We start from the raw sequence: 25,759 nt of genomic DNA on the forward strand, positions 1-25,759 counted from the left end.
ATCCTAGTAGAATGTACAGATTGTTACATATTCCAAATTTGATTGTTATTTCGATTATGTATTCATATGGGGTGCTTTTCAGATTTACCTTCACAATTTTGTTGTTTATAAAAAGCTGTAATAAAACTAATGAATGAGTACATATTTACCTGTTTTCCCTACAAAATGTTTGCACAGTTGATGAAACTGTGGACGTGTTTCCATTAGGCTGTACTCTTCGACCAAACCATGGCTGATGCTTTGGTCTACAAGTGTGGCTCTGATTTCATCAGGGACTCTAGGTGTCCTAATCCTTTCCCTCTTTTCTGTCTTCCCCTCTTACACTACCACCTCACATTCTTACACATCCTCATGCTATTGCTCTTCCAAGAGCTTGTTGCTGATGTTTCTAGATTGTGGCAACCTGCATATATTTTCTTGGCTGATTGGTTGATTGCATTTATTATTTTGTTGCAAGGGCAGGCCATTGGGCAGTATAGCAGATATTAAAAACTTTCTGATTCACAGGGAATGTACTGACAGATTTTGAGAAATTAATGGAACATTTTGAATGTGATGGCTCATACGCTGAAACAATGTTTATAAGTGTTGAAGAGATTGACAGTTTCACTAAGGATCAGCTAATCAGTTTTGCTTTTAGTTATTATATGCAAATGGTTATGAATAGTACTTACTCTTTTGCACATACATTTTGCTTAAATGAATAAGAAATTCAAGTATGGTATGAAAAAGAAACTACTTGTTCAGGGATCTGAACTTATTGTTTAATACAAAAACAACAACAACTGAGAAATGAGCCAAAGCAATTGAGAAAAACAACTGAAAGTTCAGTTCTCACGACTGCACATCAGAACTGAATTTGCAGAATTGCATGTCTGTAAAATGTAGTAACTCCTCTCCCAAAAGATGAGCTACCAGAAAATTGTCCGCCGCTTTGTAACCCTTATGTCCAGCCATTTGCCAACTTGATGGCTTAGAATAGATGATGAAAGAATGTTTAGAAGTTGTGAAGAGTGTGACAGTTTCACTGAGAATCAACTAATCAGTTTTTAACAACAAAGTCATTTACTGTTCACTCACTATATGCTTATATCAATAAGAAATGCAAATCTGAGGTGAACAGGAAACTAATTGTTCATACATCTGAACTTGTTGTTTTGAGAGAGAGAGAGAGAGAGAGAGAGAGAGAAAAAAACTCTCTTTCCATATTTAAGCCAAAGTGATTGAGAAAAACTGTAATGGTTGCCTCTGACCCTTTGATAAATGATCTCAACTTGTTGGTTGCGACCCTTGAATCAGTACATTGTCTGATCTGATATTGTTCAAGGAAAGTAAGAAAAAAAAATAGGAAATATGAATAGTGTTTGGTTTGGTAAATCACACACGTTTACAAAACAGTACATTTTTCCATTACTTCAAATAATTATTTATATTGTCGGGTCTATTCATGCTAATTTCAATAACTGTCAGTGTTTTCATTCATTCATTTCATTAAGCCCACAATTAATAGTTGTGGCACGGTGCAGCCAACAGAGTCCTGGGAGAAAAGTTGCCAATTGTAAGCTTTATTCCTTATTGAGAAGAAACCTGGTGCTCTTTTCCTCCTATGGCTATCCAAAGATCAAAAGATCAGTCAACGTGGAAAATCACTCCACTTTTACATCGCTCCACTCATGTTTTTCATGAATGAGCCACTGTTCTCATGGTGAATGATTTCTGTGCTTGATTACTTTCCTCTGACATCGCACAAGAAAACATACTGATAAAGCCCGTATCTTTTTATATTCACCCATAGCAGAAATACAATATCAACATGTTTACAAGAGCTCGTTTGGTAGTTTGCATCTATTTGAGCGGAATATAAAACGGTTTTAATTTCTTGCTATCGCGGCAGGATGGTTAATCGATAACAGAAAGCCTCACTCACGTTATCCTGCTCTGAGAATATGGTGTGTAAGTTAGTCGATCTGTTGCTTGCTTTGAGCTCTTGATTTATGACATTAAATTACCAATAAACCGCGAACCTCAGACAATACAGAGGATTTAAATAGACAGCCGTAATATTACACCACATTACAGTAGTAAGTTAGCATCACTATCTGCATGTCTACAGTTTTGACGCTACATGGCTAACTGACTGACCTCAGAGAAATAACTGCCAACCAAAATGCCGTTTCACTTTTTTAACCGATAAACTGCATTCAGCCGAATTATTTCCGAACATAAACACGTTGGACTACTTTAACTGTCAGATATTGTTTTGACGTCGAAATCGTCTAGAGAAGAAGTTAGCCGGGTTAGCTTAGGGCAGCAGCTGTTATAAAAACTTTCGCATTTCACCGGTTTAGTCGGTAATATAACTCAGTTATCCTGCATGTTTTGGTACTACGGTGCAGTGTGTATTAGTAAGTATAAGACTTGAATCCCATGCAAGTTATATGAGTTTGCGACAGATAGATGCGAGTGAGATGCAGTGGCATCGGTGAGGAAGAGATCAATGTTGTGTGTGCTGGAGGATGATGCGGATGAGCTGGATGATCACAGTCATTAACAGAAGAATGATGAAGATCCTCATCGCCCTCGCGCTCATCGCTTACATCGCCTGTGAGTATATGACACTGATAGATTGGCATGAGATGAAACCTTCATAGCTGTCTGTCTATATCTTGTAGTCCTTCCGCTTCTACAACAATGGAAAACTTTGTTATAAGTATTTGGATTTAACAGCATGTCGTGGATTTCAATAATGGAAAGTCATGGAAATGTGTTTAGCACACTTTCTCTCCACTCCCCTTCAGAAAAGCACTGTCATAAAGTTCAACTATTGTGTCAGATGGTAAATCCATTGTGCCCAATATGTACTCACCATGGCACATGTCCAAAATAATCATGGTTTTCTAAAGTTACGTGCCCAAAGAGTTGTGGTTCTATCCTAAAATATCATGATGGTACCATGCAGTGCTTCCACAGTCTGGCAAAAACATGGAATAATTAACGTTCATCTTTCATGAATGTTTGACAATTAATAAAGTTTAAATTATTAAATTAATTTTAAAACTGCTTTTCGTGAGTGTAGACCAAGTCTAGTGTTATTTTGCTATAATTTAGATACTTTATTCTAAATTATAATATTATTTGTTAATAAAAAATAATAATATTTTATTGATTTTTATAAGTTTTAGTTCTGTTAATTTTAGTACATAGAAAACTAAATGGAAATTAAAAACGTTTAGTTTTACAAAATGAAGACAAACACCTTTTTTTTTTTTAGTTTTAATAAGATAGAGCAGTCATTTGCATTGGATTAATCTGAACATGGCACATTTGTGTTCGTTCTCGGTCTGTCTGTCAGTGTTTTGACCCCGTGTCTGTGTTGGTAAATGTGCTGGCCAGGGGGAGTTTATAATATTTTAGCAGCAGTTACTGTTTTGGCAGTGTCCTAATTAAATGTTACCTATTTTTGGAACGGTAATGTGACATGGTAGTATATGATAAACTGGGTGAACTGTCTCTTTAATGTTAATAAAACAACATAACACAAAGAGAAAAATCACTCTCTGCTCTTGACTGAAGAATTTTAATGCAGTTGCTTTAATAAGAATCAATAATTGATAGTTTATTTTTATGCTGCTGCTAAATACACCTACTGTACCTGAAAATAAAGCACTGTTTGTTTTATTTGTATATTACTGCATGTGTATCTGTATGTTTTAATAACTAAGAAAATAATGACAAAGAAGATTGTATCATCACTCACTTTGGCCTAAATATCTGCCGTTCTTTTTTGTTTTATATTTTGTTAACTTGTAAGGCTTTTATTCTTTAAATGGGTAAATTAGTTTGGCTGTACTGCTCAGACAACTTGCAAAATAGTAAAACCAACATGACGAAGAATTGTGATAAAATCGTGAATTTTAATTTTCCTGAAAAAAAAAAAAAAACTATGATATGATATTTTTGCCATATTGCCAACCCTACACACAGCTGACCATTTGCACAGAGCGCTAGAACTTCGGGATCAAGATAAGCCAGCTCGTAATCTTCCGGTGAAGCTGATTTTATATGTGCTAAACACAGGTAGAGGTAGAGAGAAACAAAAGAATAGCAAATGATAGCGGCATTAACATACAGTTTCATGTTATTAAAGAACATATCGTTTTATTTGTAGAGGCTGGTAATCCCTGAAAAGTGCACATAACTGTACATTTGCAGTTATGCTAATCTCTTAAACGACATTGTAATGGTATTCTCGATAATCAACCTCTTACCTTCATGAACACATTTTTTAAATCTTAAAAAAAATGTAAAGCATTTATTATTTCTCAACGTTGTGCAGTAAAATCTTCATTACTTTCTAATGTATGCAGACGATATGAAGAAACGTGCCAAAAACGTGTCTCACTCATTGGCTGCAGCTGCCATTTCAACACCCTAGTTTTATTTTTTCACGTCTTTTGATTTATTACAAAATAAATATTAGAACGAATTTAGTACTTTACCGCACTGAAGTATAGCAAGTGCAGGAAGTCACAAAGTCACTTGTCATGTAAATAAATAAATAAGGCCAGACAACAGTCTATAATGCTGCATTATTCAAATACCTATATAGTTAAAAAATACAAATTAAAAAGTTATAGCAAATAAATAATGCATTGAATATTTTTTTAAATGTTAAGATTAAATTTAAAAACTACATTGTTTCAGTTTTATCGTAATCGTGCATATGATCTATTAGAAAAGGAATCGATGTTAGCTCTAGTTGGAGGTCAAACATAAAAAATCAGATTGTACATTTGTGTTTGAAGAGGTATCTTCAGTAATTCAGTTCTGAGAAAGAACGTTGTGTCCATTATTGGCCTGAATGAATGTGTGATTATATGTGATGACCCAAATAAGCATTGTTAGTCTGCTTTGTGTCCCTCTTTTGCCCGCTCACAAAGACATACCAGATGATTGGGTCATCATAAAAATGAAAGGATAATTTAACTAAATGGGCATGTATAGATCATCATTTTGTTTGATAGTTTATTTAGGGCTCCATGAGTTAGGGGAAAAATAAAATAGCTATTCGTCTGAGAAAGATGATGATTGCTATTTAAAGAATTATTTAATAATAATAGAATATTTAGAAATGTTGCCTAATTTTATAAGAGTAGTTTAGGCTGTATTCTGCATTGCCTCTTATACACATTTCTCACTTCCCAATTTCAAACTGGAGAATCAGAGAGGGTCACTGAGTGCAGGGTGCATTACCACCCCGGCGTCTCCCTGCTGAGATAATAGCTCTAAACACTAGAAATCAACTTCCTTCCTGTTTAAAAATATCCCAGGCAGTCGTTGGGCTTGCACTGCTATGACGGTGACCGGTGTCCAGTATAATTATCGATTATAATGGTAATTATGCACTGAACAGGATCGCCCCGGTTGAATATTCATTCATTCATATTATTGCTCTCTCAAAAAGTACAGAAAATCTGAAAAGGTTTGTGGTCAAGACCATCTTATAATTGGCACTGGTATATATTTTTGCTGGCTTCATTCTGCATTATACTTGCATTAGTGAGTCATTACTCCAGTAAATGCTCTTCTGTTGAAAAGACCTGTGCGTAAAGGCACATTTACAGATGATTCTGTATTCACCTTGATAGTTGAATTAGATGCCTATTCATCACACTATTCATGTGATGCTAATAAGTGAAGCAGATTATTAAAGAGATTGTCCTTTTAATTTTGCTCTCTGCTGGTGAGTCTTTCTTGCTGGAGTGTGTCTTGATCGAAAAAGCAAGCAGTTCCTTATATGTGTGAGTTGATGCAAATCGGATGATTAATTAAATCATCAAAATGTATAAATGAATAAATAAAACAAGTTTTGTATGATTATCTGCATGTCATTATGAACACTAACCAACATCAGTGAACTGGTAACATGTGAACACATTCAACTGTTCATGCTCAAATAATATACATTTCTATAATTCATATATTAAAATACTAAAGTAATGTCATGGCCAAACGTTTTAACAAGTGATAAATGCCTGGAAAGTTTGCTGCTTTAGTATTATTAGATATTTTTCCCACGTTTCTTTGGTCTAGAGAAAAATAATGATAAGCATATCATAAGTTTTAAAGGCTTTTATTGGCAAAAAAATATAATGAGTCAATATTTACTGTGTTGTTTTTCATGACCTCTGCAGTTCGCTCTGGCATGCTGGATATTTGCTTCTGGGCCATATCCTGATTGATGGCATTCCATTCTTGCCTTATTAGTTGTTGGATTTGATCACAATTTGTGGGTCCTCTATGGGATTGAGATCCGGGGAATTGCCTGGCCACAATTTCAATGCTATTATCTTCAAGCCACTTCTTTATCACTCTTGCCTTGTGACAGTGCTCCATCATGCTGGAAAATGCATGGATAATCACCAAATTGCTCAATGATCATTGGAAGTCATTGTTGCAGGATGTTTTGATATCATTCTTTATCCATGGCAGTGTTTTTGGGCAGAATTATCCCAACCCCACTCACTTGGTTGAAAAGCAACCCCTCACATGGATGGTCTCAGGATGCTTCACTGTTGGCACAACGCAGGACTCCTAGTAGCTTTAAGCTTTTCTTCTCCAAACAATTGATTTTCCAGATGTCCCAAAAAGTCAGAAGGGAGCTTCATCAGAGAAAATAACATTGCTCCAGTCTTCTGCTGTCCAATCCTTGTACTTCCTGCAGAATTTCTTACTCAACCTCTGTCTTTGTCCCAACCTGCTGATGCCATCCATTTTTCCCTTGTCCATGCTTTACATCTTTGGGAAATTTGGTGGCCTTTATGGGATAATCCTCTCAAAAACAGCCTGGCTCTTGTGCCAGCTTCAATCTGCAGTAATTACACGTTTATACAGCACTAGCGTCCACACAGCTGACATACCCATTGAAGTTTAAGTTGTGCACGGAATAGACAGTAACCGTCAGAAGAATGATTTCAGCCATCCACAATTGCTGTTTTGGCCGAACATTTTCAGTTGTCAGAATTTCAGTGCATCACTAGTTAAAACAAGTTATTCATAAAATGGGCCAGTTACATATGACCAATATGGATGGATACACGGACAGCGTGGACTCACTACACATCTCATACGCTGATGGTCTGCTCAGCAACAAACGTGTAAAAACAATGTTTCCAGAATTATTACACATATGGTTGTCTTCATATTGTTTTATATATGGATTGTACAGGTTTGAGTAGCAACGGGCCTTTTCACACAGCCTGTGCATGTGCAATTGGTGCTTTTGAAACCTACTGACAGTGCATACTTGTGAGCACGGTCACGAAAAATGAAAGGCATGCGGATGTCCGCTCAGAGCCTCCGCGCACTCGCTCCGATGTCGATTTTTACGTCGCGCATACCATAGTAGACACTAGCGGACTGGCAGACACGGAAAGTATAACACAGGCTATATCATAATATTGTAGTGTCAGCGCTAGGGCTGCCACTTTTGTAAAAAAAAAAAAAAAAAATCATTTTCTATTTTTAAGACATAAGTGTTCATTGGATCGATAGTTAAATCGATTTTCCATGTCTAAAAAATAGACATTTAGTTTTTCAGCATCAAATAATGGACTGGCGTAAAGAGAGTGCTGGAAACGTACAAGTCAGCAATATTTATTATTTATTGGCATAAAGTTTCGTGCAGAATAACAAACAGCAACAGGAGTGCAACATTCTCAAAAAAATATATATGCAGAGGGGACGGCCATAACAAAAGAAAAACATCACTGCAGGCTTCAACCCGGCTGCATTTATGATTTAGGCAATTCAGAAATCTCCAAGATTATTTTAAATAATGATCAATCGATCAACATTTTCGGGGTCCAGAGCAGAGCGTTTTTTATTCACTATATCATTGGTTCCCAACCTGGGCCAGAGTTCACAGGGGGGGGCGCGAGGGCGGATATGCTTTGAGGTGAATAAAGATGCATAAAATGTTCTACTAATAATTTTATATAAAAATAGTTTTTAAAAATTCATATGCTAACAATGCCGATTTAAATTAAAATTTTGTTATTTCAAATGTAGGCGCGTTGCGCGTGGCAAACGCGCTCATAATGTAAGAGACGCCGGCTCGACCACAACGTGCCCAACATCAAATGGCAAACATAATGCAAGCGGAACGAAACTGCTCGTTATTGTATGGTTGATGGACCGTTTATCAGTTTGGACCAGTGCAGCGCGAGCCGATCGTGATCATGCGACGCTGTTACTACACAGTACACAGCGCTAATAAGAGATCCAGTAAAGAAAGCATTTGAATTTGCCACAGAAGTAATAACATCGCTGCGAGATCTAGAGAGAAACATTCACAATTCTCCGTTATTAACGGATCAAACAGCGCGTGAAAACCAGGAAGAAACATTGTGCCGTGAATGAACTGTCCAGTGTCCAGATCTGCAACATTCACCATGGATTTACTGTAGTAACATAAACCGAACCATGAAAGTTTGGCAGGAATAGTAGGCTGTAATGCCTTCAAGTAACATTACGTCGGTTTTATTTTGACATTATGAATACAATTGCTGCCCTCAAATGTTAATCTGAAATAAAATAAATCTTGGTTTATAACTACTACAATATTTCTTTTTATTTTCCAAGAAGCTGTTTTGTTTTATATGCTCATAAGAAGAATCAATTATATCTCCAGAATTACTCAAAGAAAAAAATATCACACTTTATTATGTTAGTTTTAATAATATAAAAAAAAATGGTCCTTTTCATAACTCAGAATCTCCTGTAACTAGATGCGCGAATGAGGCGAATTCACATCTACCGTGCCGCGAGACCTCCAAACGTGTGTAAATGCGTCTTTACATTGACTTAACATTGAAATCATTTGCACCAGATGCTCTATTCGCTTTTGGTGTGAACACAGCATAAGAGGTCGCTTTCGACGTCACTGAGTCTTATAGGCGTGTAAAATTGCTGGTATTTTCTGTCTAGGTTTCACAACACATACTGCACTTTCGGAATTCTTTATTTTCTTTTTCTGCTTGTTTGTGAATTTTTTTCACATGTATATTTTTTATTGTTTAATTATTTTAAAATTAGTAAAATTAGTAATAGTGTCCATATTTGGTTAAAATCGATTCCCTATTTTCATTTTCGAAACTTTTTTTGGTTGGTCCGATCGATTGTGCAATCGATTTTCGTACTAAAAGTGACAGCCTTAGTCAGCACATTAATTATTCTAAATGTAATGTTTTTATCTCCTATTATTCAGAGCATCATATTTGCCCTTGAGGGCTGCAGATAGTTTCCTCTGGCACTCTATGTGATGATGCAAATTTATGAATATTCATTAAATCTGTTTGACAGGAATTTGTTTGTCATAATGTTCATGCTGTGTAAGGGCTAATGTAATTTCTGATATTATTCTGCATACTTTAAGATTTGGTTTTATCTTAAGGTTTTTTCCATTGCCTTAATTTTAGTTTTAATATAACAATCCAATGTATAGTTAACTTTGAGACTTAAAGGTGCAATAGGTGATTGTCTTAAAAAAAAATTTTTTGTTATACTGGTTGAAAGTGTCTTCACGTTCCGATAGCAATCATTAAGTGCTCTAAATGTATTTAACTGTATTTATATATTCTGTGGAAGGCATAAGACAAAGAAATGTACGTCCAAACATTTTAAATAGCTTTTCTACCTGTCTGTCAACATATGTATCTACATACCTCTGCGCACCGTTTAGACCGAATATGTCATTAGCGCTACATGCTGTGTAGACAGGGCTAGAATGGCAGAAATCCTTCCTGGTATTGTAGTACTTTTAAAGTTTGATGTACACATGTTGTAGCCCAGCGGTTACCAATTCCAGTCCTCGCGCACATATTTAGCATGTCTCACTTAGTTAACACACCCGATTCAGATGAACAAGTCGTTAGAAGTGAGCTAAAGTTATGTGAATGAACTGTGTTCCGATCAATATGATCCCTACACTGTATTCATTGCTCCCTACTCCCTGAGCAGGGGTTTACTTCACTTTTGATTTACTTCACTTACCGCTGATGTAACTGTTAGCCTATTGTAGTAATGTTGTCTCTGGTATTCTGGTCTGCGAGCATAAATGCGTTCAGCGACTGCAGGGAGGGTGGGACGTTCACTTTCAGTGCTATCAGGCTAATGTTAGCATTTTCCAAAATCTCCTATTGCACCTTTAGTACTATAGAAAAGCAAAAAAGCAGTTGCTGCAAACAAAGCTATAAACATAATTCAGTGTTAATTGTGATAATCATAATAAATAATTTCAAGTAATCATCTTAATTGTGCAGCATTTTCTTTTGGGTCTTTTCAGTTTTCTGGCTAATTAGATACGTTTTACGGATTTGCTGCAAGATGTGTTTGCTGTGTTGGATTTCTCTTTAGTGCAACATCAGTTTTGATGTTATTGGTCTGACTGGTTTATTTAGTGATGTCTCATTTATGAATATGATTGATTAGTGATGCATCTTCCATCATTTAGATCACTGGTTCTCAGCCTTTTCCCTGATCTTATGCTGCACAAAATATGGTCTTCAAATTCATCTCTTGTATGAGACACGAGTCCAACAGTTGTGCATCTCAAACGTTGTGCGTTCTTCTCCGCATTGAGCCTCTATATTTCTCTATAGTTCTCATATTGATATTCACCAGCAGCTCTACTGTTATGAACAGAACTCTTCACCTTGTTGCAAAGCAATCACCTCACTGCAGTGTGTTAGCACAGATTGTTATTTATCTTAAAATGACTTAAAAACCCTAGATTTAACAAACCTATATTTCATACAAATGTTTAAGCAAATTTTCTGAAGTGCCTAAATGATAAAATTTGTACAATATATTTATTGAAAAATCCTAATACTGAACATACTATTGCATTATTATGCTTTGACTCATATTATTTCTGTGTTTCTGTTTGCTCTCGTTACCTGTCTACCTATACAATAAATCCATGATGGTATCTGCCTGATAAATTAATGAATGTAACTTTAGATCACAGAAAGAGATTTTTGTATAGCGCAGCGCTGCCAGTCAAGATGAACCAATTTATGATTTATTATCTATTTATTTTCGAGTGACAAAATCGAAAATGATCACTTTGGTACATTGAGCAGGCAAAAAAAAAAAAGTAGTAAAAAATTCTAAATAAATAAAAATAAAAAATAGTTGTTTCCACTTGTAAAGCATGTTAATAAGTATATTTCACTTTTTTAATTCTCACATCTATCAACAAACAACACTATTCTATTATACTGTTTTTTTCAAAGCCTTATTCAAGGATTCACAATATGTCCTTATGTTTTCGGATAATACTCTGCCAAGATTCTAAAGACACAATTGCAACCACTAACATAGGCTTGAGTTTCAAATCACTGGAGACCTGAAAACCAGGATGGAGAATTTCAGAAAGATGTATTTGGGTCACAGGGAATGCTTCTTTGAGAAATGACTGCTCCAGTTTTTTTGGGATCCCTAAAGAGGTACCTGGACTCAACAGAAATGTTCACTTAGAGAGTGACCTTGACAAACTAGTCTACCATTACCTCCTACCTCCCGCAAAACATCAGGTATAATAGGTATGACAATATAGTACCTGTATATCGTGCATCCCTGTATCTCTTTATGGGTTGACCAGATAGGGGTGGGCGATATGGCAATATCCCAATTATTTATTCATGATCATGATTTTTTTTTCAGCCAAACTGCATTGCATTGCCAAAGGCATTGTTAGCTAACTATGATCATAAGTTCCATTGTCTTGCAACCATAGTTGCTTTTCTTCTTCTTCTTTTCTTTTTTCAGTTCTTACTCGCATATTTGATGTGTATTGGCAGGTCTCAGATGTTTGTATTTCCAGTATGTGGCCTTGTGCATGTTTTAGAGAGAAATAGGTTTTATTTGTATTTAATTTATTAAAGAGTAAAGGTCTTTTCTTTAAATTATTAATGTTCATAATAATGATTTATATATGAATGTTGAGCCTCACCTACCCAAGTCAATCTTTTCTACATATATGTGCTTTGATCAGTAAGTCGATTGATTGAAGAGATACTCGATAGAGACACATGTTCATATGTAATTCATGAAACATTCGTATGCTGCCAATCCCATCCTATGAATGATTGTACATTGATAAAAGTTTTGGCTGAGAAATGAGAAATGACAGAGAAAAAAAATTACAAAAAAAGGTAATCTCATTAGGGATGCACCGAAATTTCGGCCACCGAAAATTTTCGGCCGAAAATGGCCTTTTCGGTTTTCGGCCGATAGACTTTTATCACCTAAACAACACGGCCGAAATGTTGTGATGACGCAAACAGAAACCGCGACCTGCACGTGCACCTGCATAGCGCAGACCACGAGCTCCCCGCCGCGACATTCACTTAACACCAGTGAGAACATTCTCTCTCTTCGTATTCCTTTATTCGCAGCACTAAAGCGTCACCTAACAAAGAGATTAAGACGGACCACGAAGTAAAAACAAAGAAAAGTACAGTCTTATAGAGTCTGTGAGCACACGTCTCTCTGAGATCTTTTCGGATCCTCTGCACTTCATCGTGAATGTGCTTGATCCGCGTTATAATGACCATTACTTGGATGCGGAAATAAGGCAGCGCGCACGAGAAATGATCCAGGCCGCGCTGGATGCGGAGAACCCGCGTGGAGACGGAGAAGCGCCAAGCGCAGGAGACAGATCAGAGCGCAGAAAAAAAGACTGGTCTCTGCACCAGATGAGTGCCATGCACCATCGTTGTCTGATATGTTCAGTGAAATTCTGCAAGAAAGTGCCTCAAATAATAATAATACGTTGGCTATTTTGTTCTTATACACACACACACACAAACATATATACATACATAATATCAGATTGTAGCCATATTTATGCTAGATTTTCTGCTAGATTTCTGCTTTAATTTGATAAAAATGTTTATTTATGCCCTGGCCCTATTTAAATACACTCTCTCAAATATTTCTCAAATGTCAGGCAGATGACAAGCTCAACTGCTCAACAGCTAGATGGTTATCTGTCTGAAGTCCCCATCCCCAGAAGTGATAACAGTCTTGCCAACTGGAGAAGTAATGCACTTTCTAGTCCTACATAGAAAAATTTCAAATGCACTTCACCTAAATGCACTTTGTTTTTATGAGAGAACTGTTCATTTTAAAACCTTTCTGCAGGCCAGTAGCACTGTACATTATTATTAAATATACACATGAGTGGGATAAATTTTTAGTTTGAATTTTATTTTATACTGTGCATTGTTGCAATGTGCTTAATAAATATTTACATCATTTGTAATTATGTATTTTTATGTTTTTTTTTTTTTTATAAGTTATGTAATTGTAATTATCTTTGAAACTTTAATATTAATTTATGCAATTGCAATGTCTTAATTTTAGTAAAGTTAGTACACGGTCATAGCAATAAATGCAATGGTACTAATAATTGGCATAATTTATTTCGGTGTTTCGGTTTCGGTTTTCGACCTTGGTTTTCTCTTTTTCGGTTTTTAGTTTAATTTTCATTTCGGTGCATCCCTAAATCTCATGATAGAAAAAATTTATCTTACCCGAAAAACACCTGTTAACCTTGTAGTTGCAAACATTGCATTAATTTATATATATCAAATACCAGTTAATATAACAAAACATTTACAGACAATATAAACAATAGCATATTTAGTTTCCTTCACTCCACAAGAAATCCTTAAATTTAGTGGTATTTAGGACTGAACAAGAATGAAAAAGAAGCTATAAATTATATTTTAAGCTAGATGCACAACCAACTGTGAGAAAATTGATTCAAGAATTTGAGTATACTTCACAAGGAATGGACTAACCCTAACCCTAACCCTATAACTAACCCTGGGGTCAAGGCATCAAGAGCCACCACACACAGAACCCAACCTAAGTCTAAAGTAATGAGTTTAGGTAAATGGGTGCAGAGCCAATGGTGGTTTTGTAAATAAACATCAATGCCTTGAATTTTATGTGAGAAGTAGTGTTGTCAAAAGACCCGGTACTTCGGTACCAAGTCGGTACTAAAAAAATAAAGATGTCACGGTGCCAGGTTTCTTCAGGTACCGGTGGTACCGAGTACCCGGTCAACCTGGTTCTTGACGATTACATCGCTATGATTTACGCGAAGCAGAAAATGCGGACGAAATCTCAAAATCCAGTCATTAAAATATCAGTCAAGGAATTTGTCAAAGTTAGCATAAATTAATCAAATCAAATCTCCATATGGGCCAGTATCTGTAAATGTTACGCTGCAAAAGTTGGTTAAAATATGAATTCTGCATGTTCTGCGTGTCTCTGTGTGAATGAATGAATGGCAGAGACGTGCGGGTTTGTTTACTATATAGACTGAATCGCGTGACGCTTGCAGTAATTTCAGCATCTGCAATCTCAGTGAGGACATAAATATATAAACAACATCACCAGAATTGTTCTGAGTCTCTTCACAAGCATTTTATCATTTCATTTGAGAAAAACCAGTGGTATTAAAGGTATAAAGGTATTCACGGTAACATCAAAATAAAAGTTAGTTTTTACATAAAGGCATTGTGCTAGAAATATTACCATTATTTATTAGAATGTATGTGATACTGCTACTACTGTTGAAAACATTTATAAAACTTTTTTAAAGAAATAAATCACACAATATTTCTTTCATGTTTTCATTTTAATAGCAAATCCCCAAATTAAATTTGGGTGAAACTTATTTACTGTTTTTCACAATTATTTTACTTGTAGAACAACTTTAAACACAATTGTAAATAAGTAAAAAGAATGGCACTGGTTTTATTTTTATTGATAAAAAGTGTGTTTTTTTTTTTATTTGCATATTTTTGAGTTTTGCTTTTGTACCGAAATTGGTACCGAGAACCGTGGATTTTCACTGGTATCGGTACAGAATACAGAAATGTTGGTACCGTAACAACACTAGCGAGCAGCTATTGGTAGCCAGTGCAAATTGATAAACAGAGGTGTGATGTGCATTCTTTTAGGCTCATCTTTGTGTCTTTTTTGATGATTCACTAGCATGGCATATACATGTGGATAATCTCTGTAGTAAGATACAACAAAGATTGCATTTTTTACGTCGTCTGAGAGTTCATGGGGTTGATCAAAAAATTATGGTAATCTTTTACCAGGCAGTAATTGAGAGTTTAATCAGATATTGTATCACAGTATGTTTTGGGAATCTATCTGTGCAATCGAGATCAAAGCTGATACGAATTATACAAACTGCTTGGAAAATTATAGGAGTCAATGAATGGACACCATTGCAAACTATGTACGAACATGCCACTGTAAGACACGCTGAGAGGATTGTCTTTGATTTTTCCCATGTTTTGAATACAGAGTATGGGTTGTTGCCTTCGGGCAGGAGGTTCAGAGTTCCTCGCTGCAGATTAAAGAGATTTAAAAACTCTTTTATCCCGTGTCCGTGAAGTTGTTAAATAGAGGAAGTATGGAGCTGTAAGTTTATGTATCCAATATTGTGTGTATTTTCTGAATTGTATTTTTCTAATGTGTTGCAGCATGGGTGATGGCCCAAGACAAATTTCCCTACTGGGGACAATAAAAGTTTACCTTACCTTACCTTACCGTATTAAAAATTCATCTTGCTGCCGCATTCTGGATGAATTGTAAAGGTTTGATAGAACTGGCTGGAAGACCTTCCAAGAGAATATTGCAATAGTCGAGCCTGGACAGAACAAGAGCTTGAACAGGGAGTTGTGCAGCATGTTCAGAAAGTAAGGGCCTGATCTTCTTGATGTTGATTAAAGCAAATCTGCGTGACCATATAGTTTTAGCAATGTGGTCTGAGAAAGTCAGCTGATTATAAATTTTAACTCCAAGATTTATGGCTGTTTTTGAAGGACTTATGGTGTTAAGGAGTTATGTGCCTAACTGGATGGTAAAATTGTGATCAAATGATGGGTTTGATGAAAACACACGCATTTCTGTCTCCGCAAAGTTGAGCTGAAGTTGATTGTCCTTCATCCAGCAAGAAATATCTATTATACAAGCTGAGATGCGAGCAGCTATCATCGGATCATCAGAATGAAATGAGCGGTAGAGTTGAGTGTCATCAGCATAGCAGTGGTATGAAAAGGCATGTTTCTGAATGACAGAACCTAATGATGCAATGTAGACAGAGAAGAGAATTGGTCCGAAAACTGAGCCCTGAGGCACCCCAGTAGTCAGATGTTGGTTGTTCTGTGTGAGAAAAGTTAAAGTAGTGAACTAATGAACCTTATTGTAAAGTGTTACCATTTAACTTGTATTCTATCACTTATGTGTGTGTGTTTGTTCATATTGTCTTTGAGACAGAAGCAATCTGGACTTAAAGTACTGTAGTAACAGCAAAAGCACAGTGCAGAATCCAAAAAGTGGCTACGTTTACATGCAAACTTTTTGGTTCAACTGGACTGAATTGATTACGATTGATGAATCTGATTGTTGGGTTGATGTGCGCGTTTATATGTCATAAGCTCCAAATCGGAATAGATTTTTTTTTTTACATGCACACACTGCTCAAATAATCAAAGTGACACATAGTATCAAGTTGTCACTGGCTGTGAGAAAAAAAGCCCCTCCCCGCGCCCAAATGGGTTGCCTGTGGATGAGTATCCAAAACAAGGTTGTCCTGCTCCACTTCACAGTTGCCGAGCAGAGGGGGGTTTTATAATGACGGGACACGCATTAATACAACACTTTATTCAAAAGGAAGAGCCGCTCCTTCCGTGCATCATATATCATTACATTATTTCTACATCCTCCTTGCACATGCGCAGTCCTTTCAGTTTCGTGGTTCAATCTGATCGAGTGTTTACATGCACATATTGGAAGAGGAATAAACTACCCCCTTCAATCTGATCAAAATTTTATTTTAATCGAGCTCAATCGGATTGATTAAGGTGTTTATATGAATGTTTTTCAATCCGATTAAGCCGTCAATCTGATTACAAACTGATTATCTGGGTGCATGTAAACGTAGCCAGTGACTGCTTTCAGTTACATTTTACTGGCATTTTAAATGTCTAAACATTGTTAAAGGGTCATGAAACTCTAAACTTAGCAACTGGTAAATTAAATTGTAGAAGAAAACTAAATAATTTTAAGCTTTTTTGTGCCTTTTTTTTTCCGTAATTTTCATAATTATTAATGAGATGGCGAACCTTGGGAAAAGATGCTTTTTTTTGTAATTTTCATAATTATTAATGAGATGGCGATCCTTGGGAGAAGATGCTTCTCTTAATTATTCCCACCAGTATGTGTAGTCTTCCTATGACAGATGCTTCAAACTGTGAGAGCATGTGAAGTAATTGTGACTTGTTCATGTTTTTCACTTTAGAAAGAGTTTCTGCATGGTGTTTTTAGAGTTTATTTATAAAATAACCGATCAAACTGCTTATATTAACACAGCAAAAATAACACTCAAGAAATGAAAATGCACATTCATATATATTATCACTGCAGGGTACATATGCAAACTGCTAAGCATATTTTTGTGCATTTAAATTATAACTATCATAAGATATATGTGTATTTGTGTAATGTTCTGTGAGCTTATAAAACCCATTTTTTTTTTCATATTTGTTCATTTTGATGCATTTAATGTTCAATCGCAGCATGTATTTGTGGGGATTTTGATGCTTTTAACTCCATGAGAGAAAAATTTAACTAAATGGCTCAGAAGTCGTTGTTGTGTTTTCTGTTTTCCCATCTTCCTTCTCCATTCTGCAGCTTAATACTGTTTTTTAAATAGCAATTTTCTAATTATTTTCAGAAACAAACATGTTCTCTCTCCTATTCTTTCTGCTATGCATATTGGACATGAACTGTTTCTGAACTGAGAACATATATCTTCCCTTTTCAGCTAAACAGACTTATTAACACCTGCTTCATGGTCCAACAGTTTGACTATGTATTTTTTAATTAATGATGTTGTAATGGTAATTATATTAGGTTTGATTTTGATGTCTTCTCTTTCTTCTTTTAGCTGTCTGGGGAACATTCGCAAATATGAGGTAATTATAATTTATTTTTGTAGAAAAGATGTTTCACACAATTTTGCAGCTTACTCTACATTAAAATTAAAAATGAATAAAAATAGTAGTTATCTGTGGATATTCTGTTAAGATGGGCTGCTTATCAAAACCTTTTTATAATATTTTAATATAAATAATAGCACTACACAATGATCTTGCCCAAAATATTTCAAGGTAGCAAAATTATAGCAATACCTACAGGAACTTTTAATAAATAAATCATGATATCAATCAAAGGTTTTCTTTTTTTTTTTAAATCACACACACAAAAAAAAGAGTGTTATGACAAAGTTTGTTTACATAGGTTTACATATGGTAAAATGTGCAAATATTTAATGCAATGCCCACTTTTCACAGTTAAGTCATTTCCAGATGAATAAAATCAATTTCCTTATTTTTGAAAATCCCATTTCACTCAGATTAATCACATTTACAAGTTCTGGGTGATTATTGGTTGAACTGTTCTGTTCTTTGATTCTGATTGAAGCCCATGTAGCTCAAACCCTGCATGAATGACCACTGCACAATGCATTAACCAGAAAGAGATTAGACCTAATCACTAGGCCGTGCAAAACAAGCTTTGGGATAGATCAGCTGCTGTCATGCGGTACTGTTGACTGTGATCATCTTCATCATGTGTCCAGACTAAACTGAGGAAGAGTATTGTGTGCTTCAGTAAGCTCTGCTGTGCAAGTGTGAATCTTTGTGTACTTGTGTATCTGTGTGGCTGTGTTAAAGCCATCTGTTGTTGTTTTTGTGTGTGTGTGTGTGTGTTTGTGTTTTCCCCAGGTCTATACAGGAACACAGAGAAATGAAGACTGAGCAGAGGATAGATGAGGTTTGTTAGCACAAGCTGTTCACATGCCTTTCTAGCTTTGAATTTTTTTTTGTTGTTTACTTTTTCAATTTATTTAATTTAGTGTAAAGTCCTGCCTTATTTTCTGGCCAGATTTGAAAAAAGAGGGCAAGTTAATATGAGAGCACAATTAAAGCAAAAGTAAAGAACATAAATACAACTGGATCATTTCCATATTGACCAATGCAATCTCCCAAGAGCAGCTCAACTAAATCAGCTTTTCTGTGTTTTTTTTTTTTTTTTTTTATGATTATAAATTATGGTACAAATACCAGTAAATAGCTAAAAAAAAAAAACATTGTTCATTTAGTCTCCTCCCATAGATTTTGCATCAGAAAGGGAGAACTCTTCCAAATGCACATGCATAAGGTCAGTCACAAAGATGAGTGTGTCCAAACATTTTCATAACTACTTTTTTACTGCATGTTTTAGTAAATTCTGACAGTATAGTTTTTAACACCAAAAGAGGGTTTGCGCTGATCCAAGATTTTAGTAAATTTGGCCTTAAGCATCTTTGTGTTCTTTGGCTGTAAAACAGTCTCAAGTCATGACCATATGACACAGGTGAACATATTGCATTGGTATAAATTGTAGGAAAGAAGCAGACCATACCTAGATGCCAGGATGTCAGATGTGGTCCAGTATAAGACACCACCCAGAACACCCATAGCAACGCTCTGAAAACCACCCAATGTAGATGGCTGTATTTGTACTTCTACCAAATTTGCAACATGTTTGAGAAAGTGTACTTTAAACCACCGTCTTGTTTGAAACTGGTTGAAACCCATTTAATTCAACTCATGCTGGTGTTTGTACACATACATTCACATTAAATGTCTGTAGAACTGTGATCTCTGTCTTCTCATTATAGATCCCAAATGTCTGCTTATCACCTTCCAAAAGCTCATTAGAAACCACATTTACACTATCTGCTTGACATTATGGATCAAAGTGTGTCAACACCTACTGAGGCTTATTTGTCAGCATCTGTGATAGCTTTTGGAAACGTTAACATTTATTCCTCTGCCTGACGTTTGATATTTCATTAAAGAGCCACACAGATGGGAAATAAAAAATTACCTGTATTACAGTGTATGATGTAGCTGTCCATCAGTGTAAACAATGTGCAAATAATTAAACCAAGAAGTACACGATTTATAAAATTATTGGCTTCTAAAGTAAGGAGTCGACTCTGAATCGCTGAAACGAGTCGTTATAGATTTCAAATCTTTTGCCCATCTCTATGTACGTCACTAGGAACACTTTGCATAATAATCTCCGCCTACCGTCTTGGAGAAACTGACCTCTGACCTGCCCCACACCCCACACAGACGCTCTGGTTGGTGTGAGAGCATCATGTCGAGGAGGCAGTGTGTTTTTAATTGTAAAGGCAAGTTTGTTTGAAGTTTGTGAAGATCAGAAGAACCAATGGCTACAATTCATTTTTACCACAATACCAGAGCAGTACAACAAATCCTGCTGTCTGCAGCCTGTCTGCGCTGATCGTCATGTACAAACACGTCATTAAAATGAAGTGTAACTCCGTGAATACTCAACGAAGAGACGTGAGAGAGATACCCGCAATATTTCCGGAACATTGCCGGGTCGCCTGTGTGAAAGCAACCACGTCCCGGTATTGATTATCGAATTGAACCCGGGTCGGGGACCTAGTAACATTGCCGGGTTCGACCCGGGACGAGCGCTGTGTGAACAAAAGCCAGATCTAATGCCGTGTCGAAGTGATGACGCATGTTATCGTGCGACTCTTTTACCGGCTGTTTTGAAGGAAGATCAACGTTCGCGACGAAAACATATGTGCAAACTGTAATGAAGCAGAGATCAGTTAGTTCCTCACTTTCCGCGCTGACGCAGAGATTGTTCGCTTGCTTCAGTGAAAGTATAACGTGCCAAGCGTTGTCGACTCGTACATTACACGTCACGCGCTGATGTCACGTGTTGTTACGGGATCTTCAAGGGTTGTGTGTGAAAGCACGCACATATACCGGGTCATCACTGGCAGAGTGAAAGTGCAAAATCTAGCGACCCGGGAACAATTACAGGAACACTTTACCTGTGTATTTGCTGGAATGGCAGTGTGAAAGGGGCTTTAGAGATTTCTGCCATTGTCTCTGTTAAGCTTTCTTTAGGAGGCTTTAACTGTCCCAATCTCACCTTGCTAATGGGTATATTCCACCTCACTCTTTATAAATTTATTTGTGACTGCTTATTTCCTGTTCTCTTTGTTTGTTTCTTTGTCTCATGTTTATTTTCTTTGCCCATCCTGTCCTGTCCTTGCCGTCATATCTAACTCTGTTGATTACAGGCAGTGGCACCTCTCAGGGAGAAGATACGGGAACTTGAGCTTAGGTATGTGTTTATTTTCACCCTCAAATGTCTACACTATCCTAGCTTCATGTCTGACTGTGCTTCATATCATACCATGGTCTTTAACAGATAAAAAATATATTTTTGAATGAGGCCAAACTTGACAAATACGTTTTGCAATAGTGAGAAAAAAAAAGCCCCGGTAAGAAAGTAATCATATGGATAGGATATTTCTCAACCTGAAATTACACAGAGAGTTTGCTTCGTCAAGTGGCATGTGTCTTAAAACAGACATTCTTGAGAAGCTTAAGCAGGGGTGAATGGATGGAAAGACGAGCTGAAGCATGATGTGCTCCACAATCTTTCCTCCATTATTTATTTGCTTTTATTTTTAATTCTTTTAATGAGATGTGAAATCTCTGAAGAATGTGGCCATCTCTTGCTCTTCACTTTACCACATCTCAGACCTGTAAGGAGATTACATGATGCTGCTTTATTTGGCCGGACTAATCATCTCAGTTTAAATGATCTGTGTTATAAAATTTATAAAACAGGCTCAAATCTCATGGCTGCAGTATGCAGTATATTTTCTACTAAAACTAAATCAGTTTTGCCAAAATGACAACAACAACAACAAAATATGTTGTCACTTTTTAATTTATCATCAGCATTATCAGCATGGCTGTGCTCCTAAAATAATAGTTTTTTTACTTACTGCTTCTGTGGGAAAACACACGTGAGAGGAAGGATTAAGGATTGTCCCGTTTTGCACTGAAACTTTCACTGCTTCCCTAAAGTAGTGCTTTGGAGTTAATTCCTGATGACTTGAGCTAGAGGGTGTACTTTTGGATAGGACTTGGGTAGTTTCTCTTCACTTGAGCTTGATCTAACATAACATATAGCACTAAAACATATAATGCATCTCTACATGCAGGACACAAATCACACAATTAAAGAAATCAGCTGCAAAGGCTGAAGACATGAAGTCAGGTTTACAGAAAATTGGAAATGAAAACTGATGCTAATAAATGGAGCTCTTCGGAAGGGCAGTGGTACAGATTTTTGTGAGTGATGAATTGATGTAATTTTGTTCTTAAAGGGATAGTTTACCCAAAAATGAAAATGTTATGTTTATCTGCTTACCTCAAGTGAAGAAAAACTACCCAAGTTCTATCCAAAAGTACACCCTCTAGCTCAAGTTATCAGGAATTAACTCCAAAATGTAGGTGACTTAGTTTCTTTAGTAGAACACAGATAATGATTTTTAACTTCAGCCGGTGCAGTCTCTCAGTTGTACAATGGATGGCAATGGTAACAGAATCTATGAGAGTAAAACATGCACAGAAAAATCCAAATTAAACCGTGCGGCTCATGACGATACATTGATACATACATTGAACGATCGGTCTGTGCAAGAAACTGAACAGTATTTGTTTTTTTGTTTTTTTTTCCTTGTACTCATGTGTCTATACTGTGTAGTGTACTGTTGAGGTATAGAAGATAATTTAGTCTTGAATCAAGCTTTTCTTAATTTTTTATTTTATTTTTTATTTTACAGTTTTACCCAGAAGTATCCACCTGTGAAATTCTTATCTGAGAAGGACCGCAAGAGGATTTTGGTGAGAACTTCTTTTCAATCTTCTGTAGTGTTTAGAAACTACTGCTTCAATAATACATGTACATCTGTCTGTCAGATATAAACGGAATCCCGCGCTCCTTACTAAATTATAGTTGATCTTCATAGTTTATCGCCATTTGTTTCTTCATTTTCCACTCTTTAGCAGATCAGTGGCATTTTTTTCCCAACTAAAATGTTATTGAATAAAATCTACTGTGTTTATATGATTTCCATGTCAGATTAAAGCACAAGTAATTTGGCTATGCATAACAATGAAATAACTATAGTAGGTAGTAGGAAGTTTTTCAGTAGGCAGCATTGAACCCAGAAAATTGAGACTGAATTGTAGATAGAAGCATTGAGGAAACCAGAAACAGCAGGGAGTAGAAAGACTGCTCTATTCCTCTGATTACTCACTGTGCTTATTAAACCGCATGTTGTGATTCAGTCCTGTGTGACCGCTGCTTACTTAAAATGTATCTCAAAATAAGTGAACAAAATGTCATTTATGACTATATACAGTTGAAACAAGATATTTACATACACTTCAGAAAAAAAACAAAACTTGTTTTTTTTCTTTGCTGTCATAATTAAATCAGAGTAAACTTTTTCTGTTTAAGATCAATAAATATTACCATTTTTTTCGCATTTGTTAAATGTCAGAATTGATCAAGGGAGAATTTGCATCTATCAAAGTCAGAAGTATACATACACTAAGTTTATTGTGTCTTTAAACAAAAATAAAACTCCTGATGATTGCATTCTGAGCTTAAGAAGCTTCTGATAGGTTAAATTATTCTATTTGAGTTAATTGGTGGCACATTTGTGGATGCATTACTAAAACACAGAGCCTCTTTCTTTGACATCATGGGAAATTCAAGAGAAATCAACCAAGACATCAGGAAAAAAAAGTGTGGCTCATTCTTAGGTGCAATTTCCAGATGCCTGAAGGTCCCACATTCATCCGTTCAGACAATAATATGCTAGAATAAAAAACATGGGAATGTATAACCATAATACTGCTCAGAAAGAAGACGGATTCTGAGTCCCAGAGAAGAACAACAAAAAAAAAAATTAACTATTCAGCCACAATGATAAACTTTCTATTTGGATGAAAAAGGGCGAAGCTTTGAAGTCTCCGAACACCATCCCAACTGTGAAGTATGGGGATGGTAGTATAATGTTGTAGGGCTGCTTTGCTGCAAAAGGGACTGGTGCACTTCACAAAACAGATGGCATCATGAGAAAAGAAAAGTATGTGGATATATTGAAGCAAAATCTGAAGACATCAGCCAGGAAGTTAAAACTTCCATATGGACAATGACCCCAAGCATATCTCCAAATTAGTTGCAAAGTGGCTTAAGGACAACAAAGTCAAGGTACTGGAGTGGCAATCACAAGTGGCCCTGATCTCAATCCCGTATTAAATTTGTGGGCGGCACTGAAAAGGCGAGTGCAAGCAAGAAGGCTGTCAAGATGTCAATTTTGTCAAGAGGAGTGGGCCAATATTCCAGCAAACTACTGTAGAAAGCTTGTGGAAGCCAAAACGTTTGGCCCAAGTGAAACAGTTTTGGGGAAATTCTACCAAATACTAAGGAAATGTATGTACTGTATACTTCTGACTTTGATGAAAGTGATAAAACAAATACATAAAAAAGTATTTGAGCCATTCTGACATTTCACAAATGCAAAAAAAAAGAAAAAAAAAAAGTAGGGATGCACCGGTTGACCGGCCATAAATCAGAACCGGCCGGTTTTTGCTTAAAATACGCGATTTTTGCTTAAAATACGTTGTTTCCGGCCGATTGTTCCGGAAGTGCGCTCGCGTGCACAGACTATATTTTAATCGTTCGCTATGTCATTTGTGAGGAAGTATTTCGAAATCTGTGCGCAGGACACAGGCAGCCGATCAGTACTGGAAATGCAGAGCTTCATGTCTGAGGCACAGATAGCAGGAAGCGATCAGCCATTGGTGTACTGGCGCACAAATAAGAGCCTTTCCTGTGCACTGAAGCTGCGCAAGCGTATAGAGCTTGGGAAACTATGTCACTGTGCATTGCATTCTGGGTAGTCGCGGCCATTTTTGAGGACACGCTTATCAGTAAAAGTGAAAGTGAAAGTGACATGACATACAGATCAAGTGTAAGATTACATATAAAGAAAAACTCAACAAGGAAGCAAAGATGTGGTATTTAGAAAAAAATCAAGACAATCAATGAACTCAATCTGCACGAACACAAAGAGTGGTCGGATGATCTTAAAGAGCTGCCGCTCGTAACCTTCCCCAATGTGTTTTCTTACCTTGTTTGTAGTGTCAGAGCGTACACCTCTGATCAGTTTAAACATGATAAATCTCTCGAGTCTCACCTGCAATTTACAAATGGATGGGTGCAGAACCTACACATTTTCCACGTCAACGAGCGAGTTACACGGCTCCTTTACTTTTTAATATGCGTTATTGTAAACTGTACAAATTAACCTCATTGTGTTATGATGCACAAATAAAGAGATACAGAATTGATAAATTTTGCCGTTTATTACTGTAACAGGTGGTATGCAATATGCATAACACTGATAATGGAGATGTGGTTCATGCATAGGTAACATTTAATGTAAGTCTGTCAAATCGATTAATCACATCCAAAAAAAAGTTGTTTATATAACGTACATTTCTGTATATTTATATATATATATATATATATAAATGCACGTACATACGTGTGTATATATCAGACCAAAGGAACAATCCTTCTTTTCCTTCTTACTGCTGCTAACCAAGCTATGTGACGACTCTGTTAACTCGGAGACCTGAGATCAAGATGCGGTTTTCCAGCGGGAAAGCTGAAAAATCGCACTCCATTCAAA

General features: G+C 36.3%; 1 protein-coding gene across 2 annotated transcripts in view; it reads left to right on the forward strand.

Moving 5' to 3' along the window:
• The first annotated feature begins 1,892 nt into the window (after positions 1–1,892).
• LOC113053651 (UDP-glucuronic acid decarboxylase 1-like) overlaps positions 1,893–25,759 on the forward strand; it is a 66,105-nt gene continuing 42,238 nt past the window's right edge. Inside the window, exons 1-6 of one of the 2 annotated variants that reach the window (XM_026218827.1) lie at positions 1,893–2,383; positions 2,419–2,604; positions 18,047–18,074; positions 18,885–18,933; positions 21,275–21,318; positions 22,835–22,895. In XM_026218827.1, the coding sequence (XP_026074612.1) occupies positions 2,517–2,604; positions 18,047–18,074; positions 18,885–18,933; positions 21,275–21,318; positions 22,835–22,895 (270 nt within the window). In that variant the 5' untranslated portion in view covers positions 1,893–2,383; positions 2,419–2,516. Of the gene's footprint in view, positions 2,384–2,418; positions 2,605–18,046; positions 18,075–18,884; positions 18,934–21,274; positions 21,319–22,834; positions 22,896–25,759 lie in introns of those variants that run through there. The other variant, XM_026218828.1, reaches the window with a different exon arrangement.

The sequence above is a fragment of the Carassius auratus genome, chromosome 34, assembly GCF_003368295.1.
Source record: "Carassius auratus strain Wakin chromosome 34, ASM336829v1, whole genome shotgun sequence".
Taxonomy (NCBI): Eukaryota; Metazoa; Chordata; class Actinopteri; order Cypriniformes; family Cyprinidae; genus Carassius; species Carassius auratus.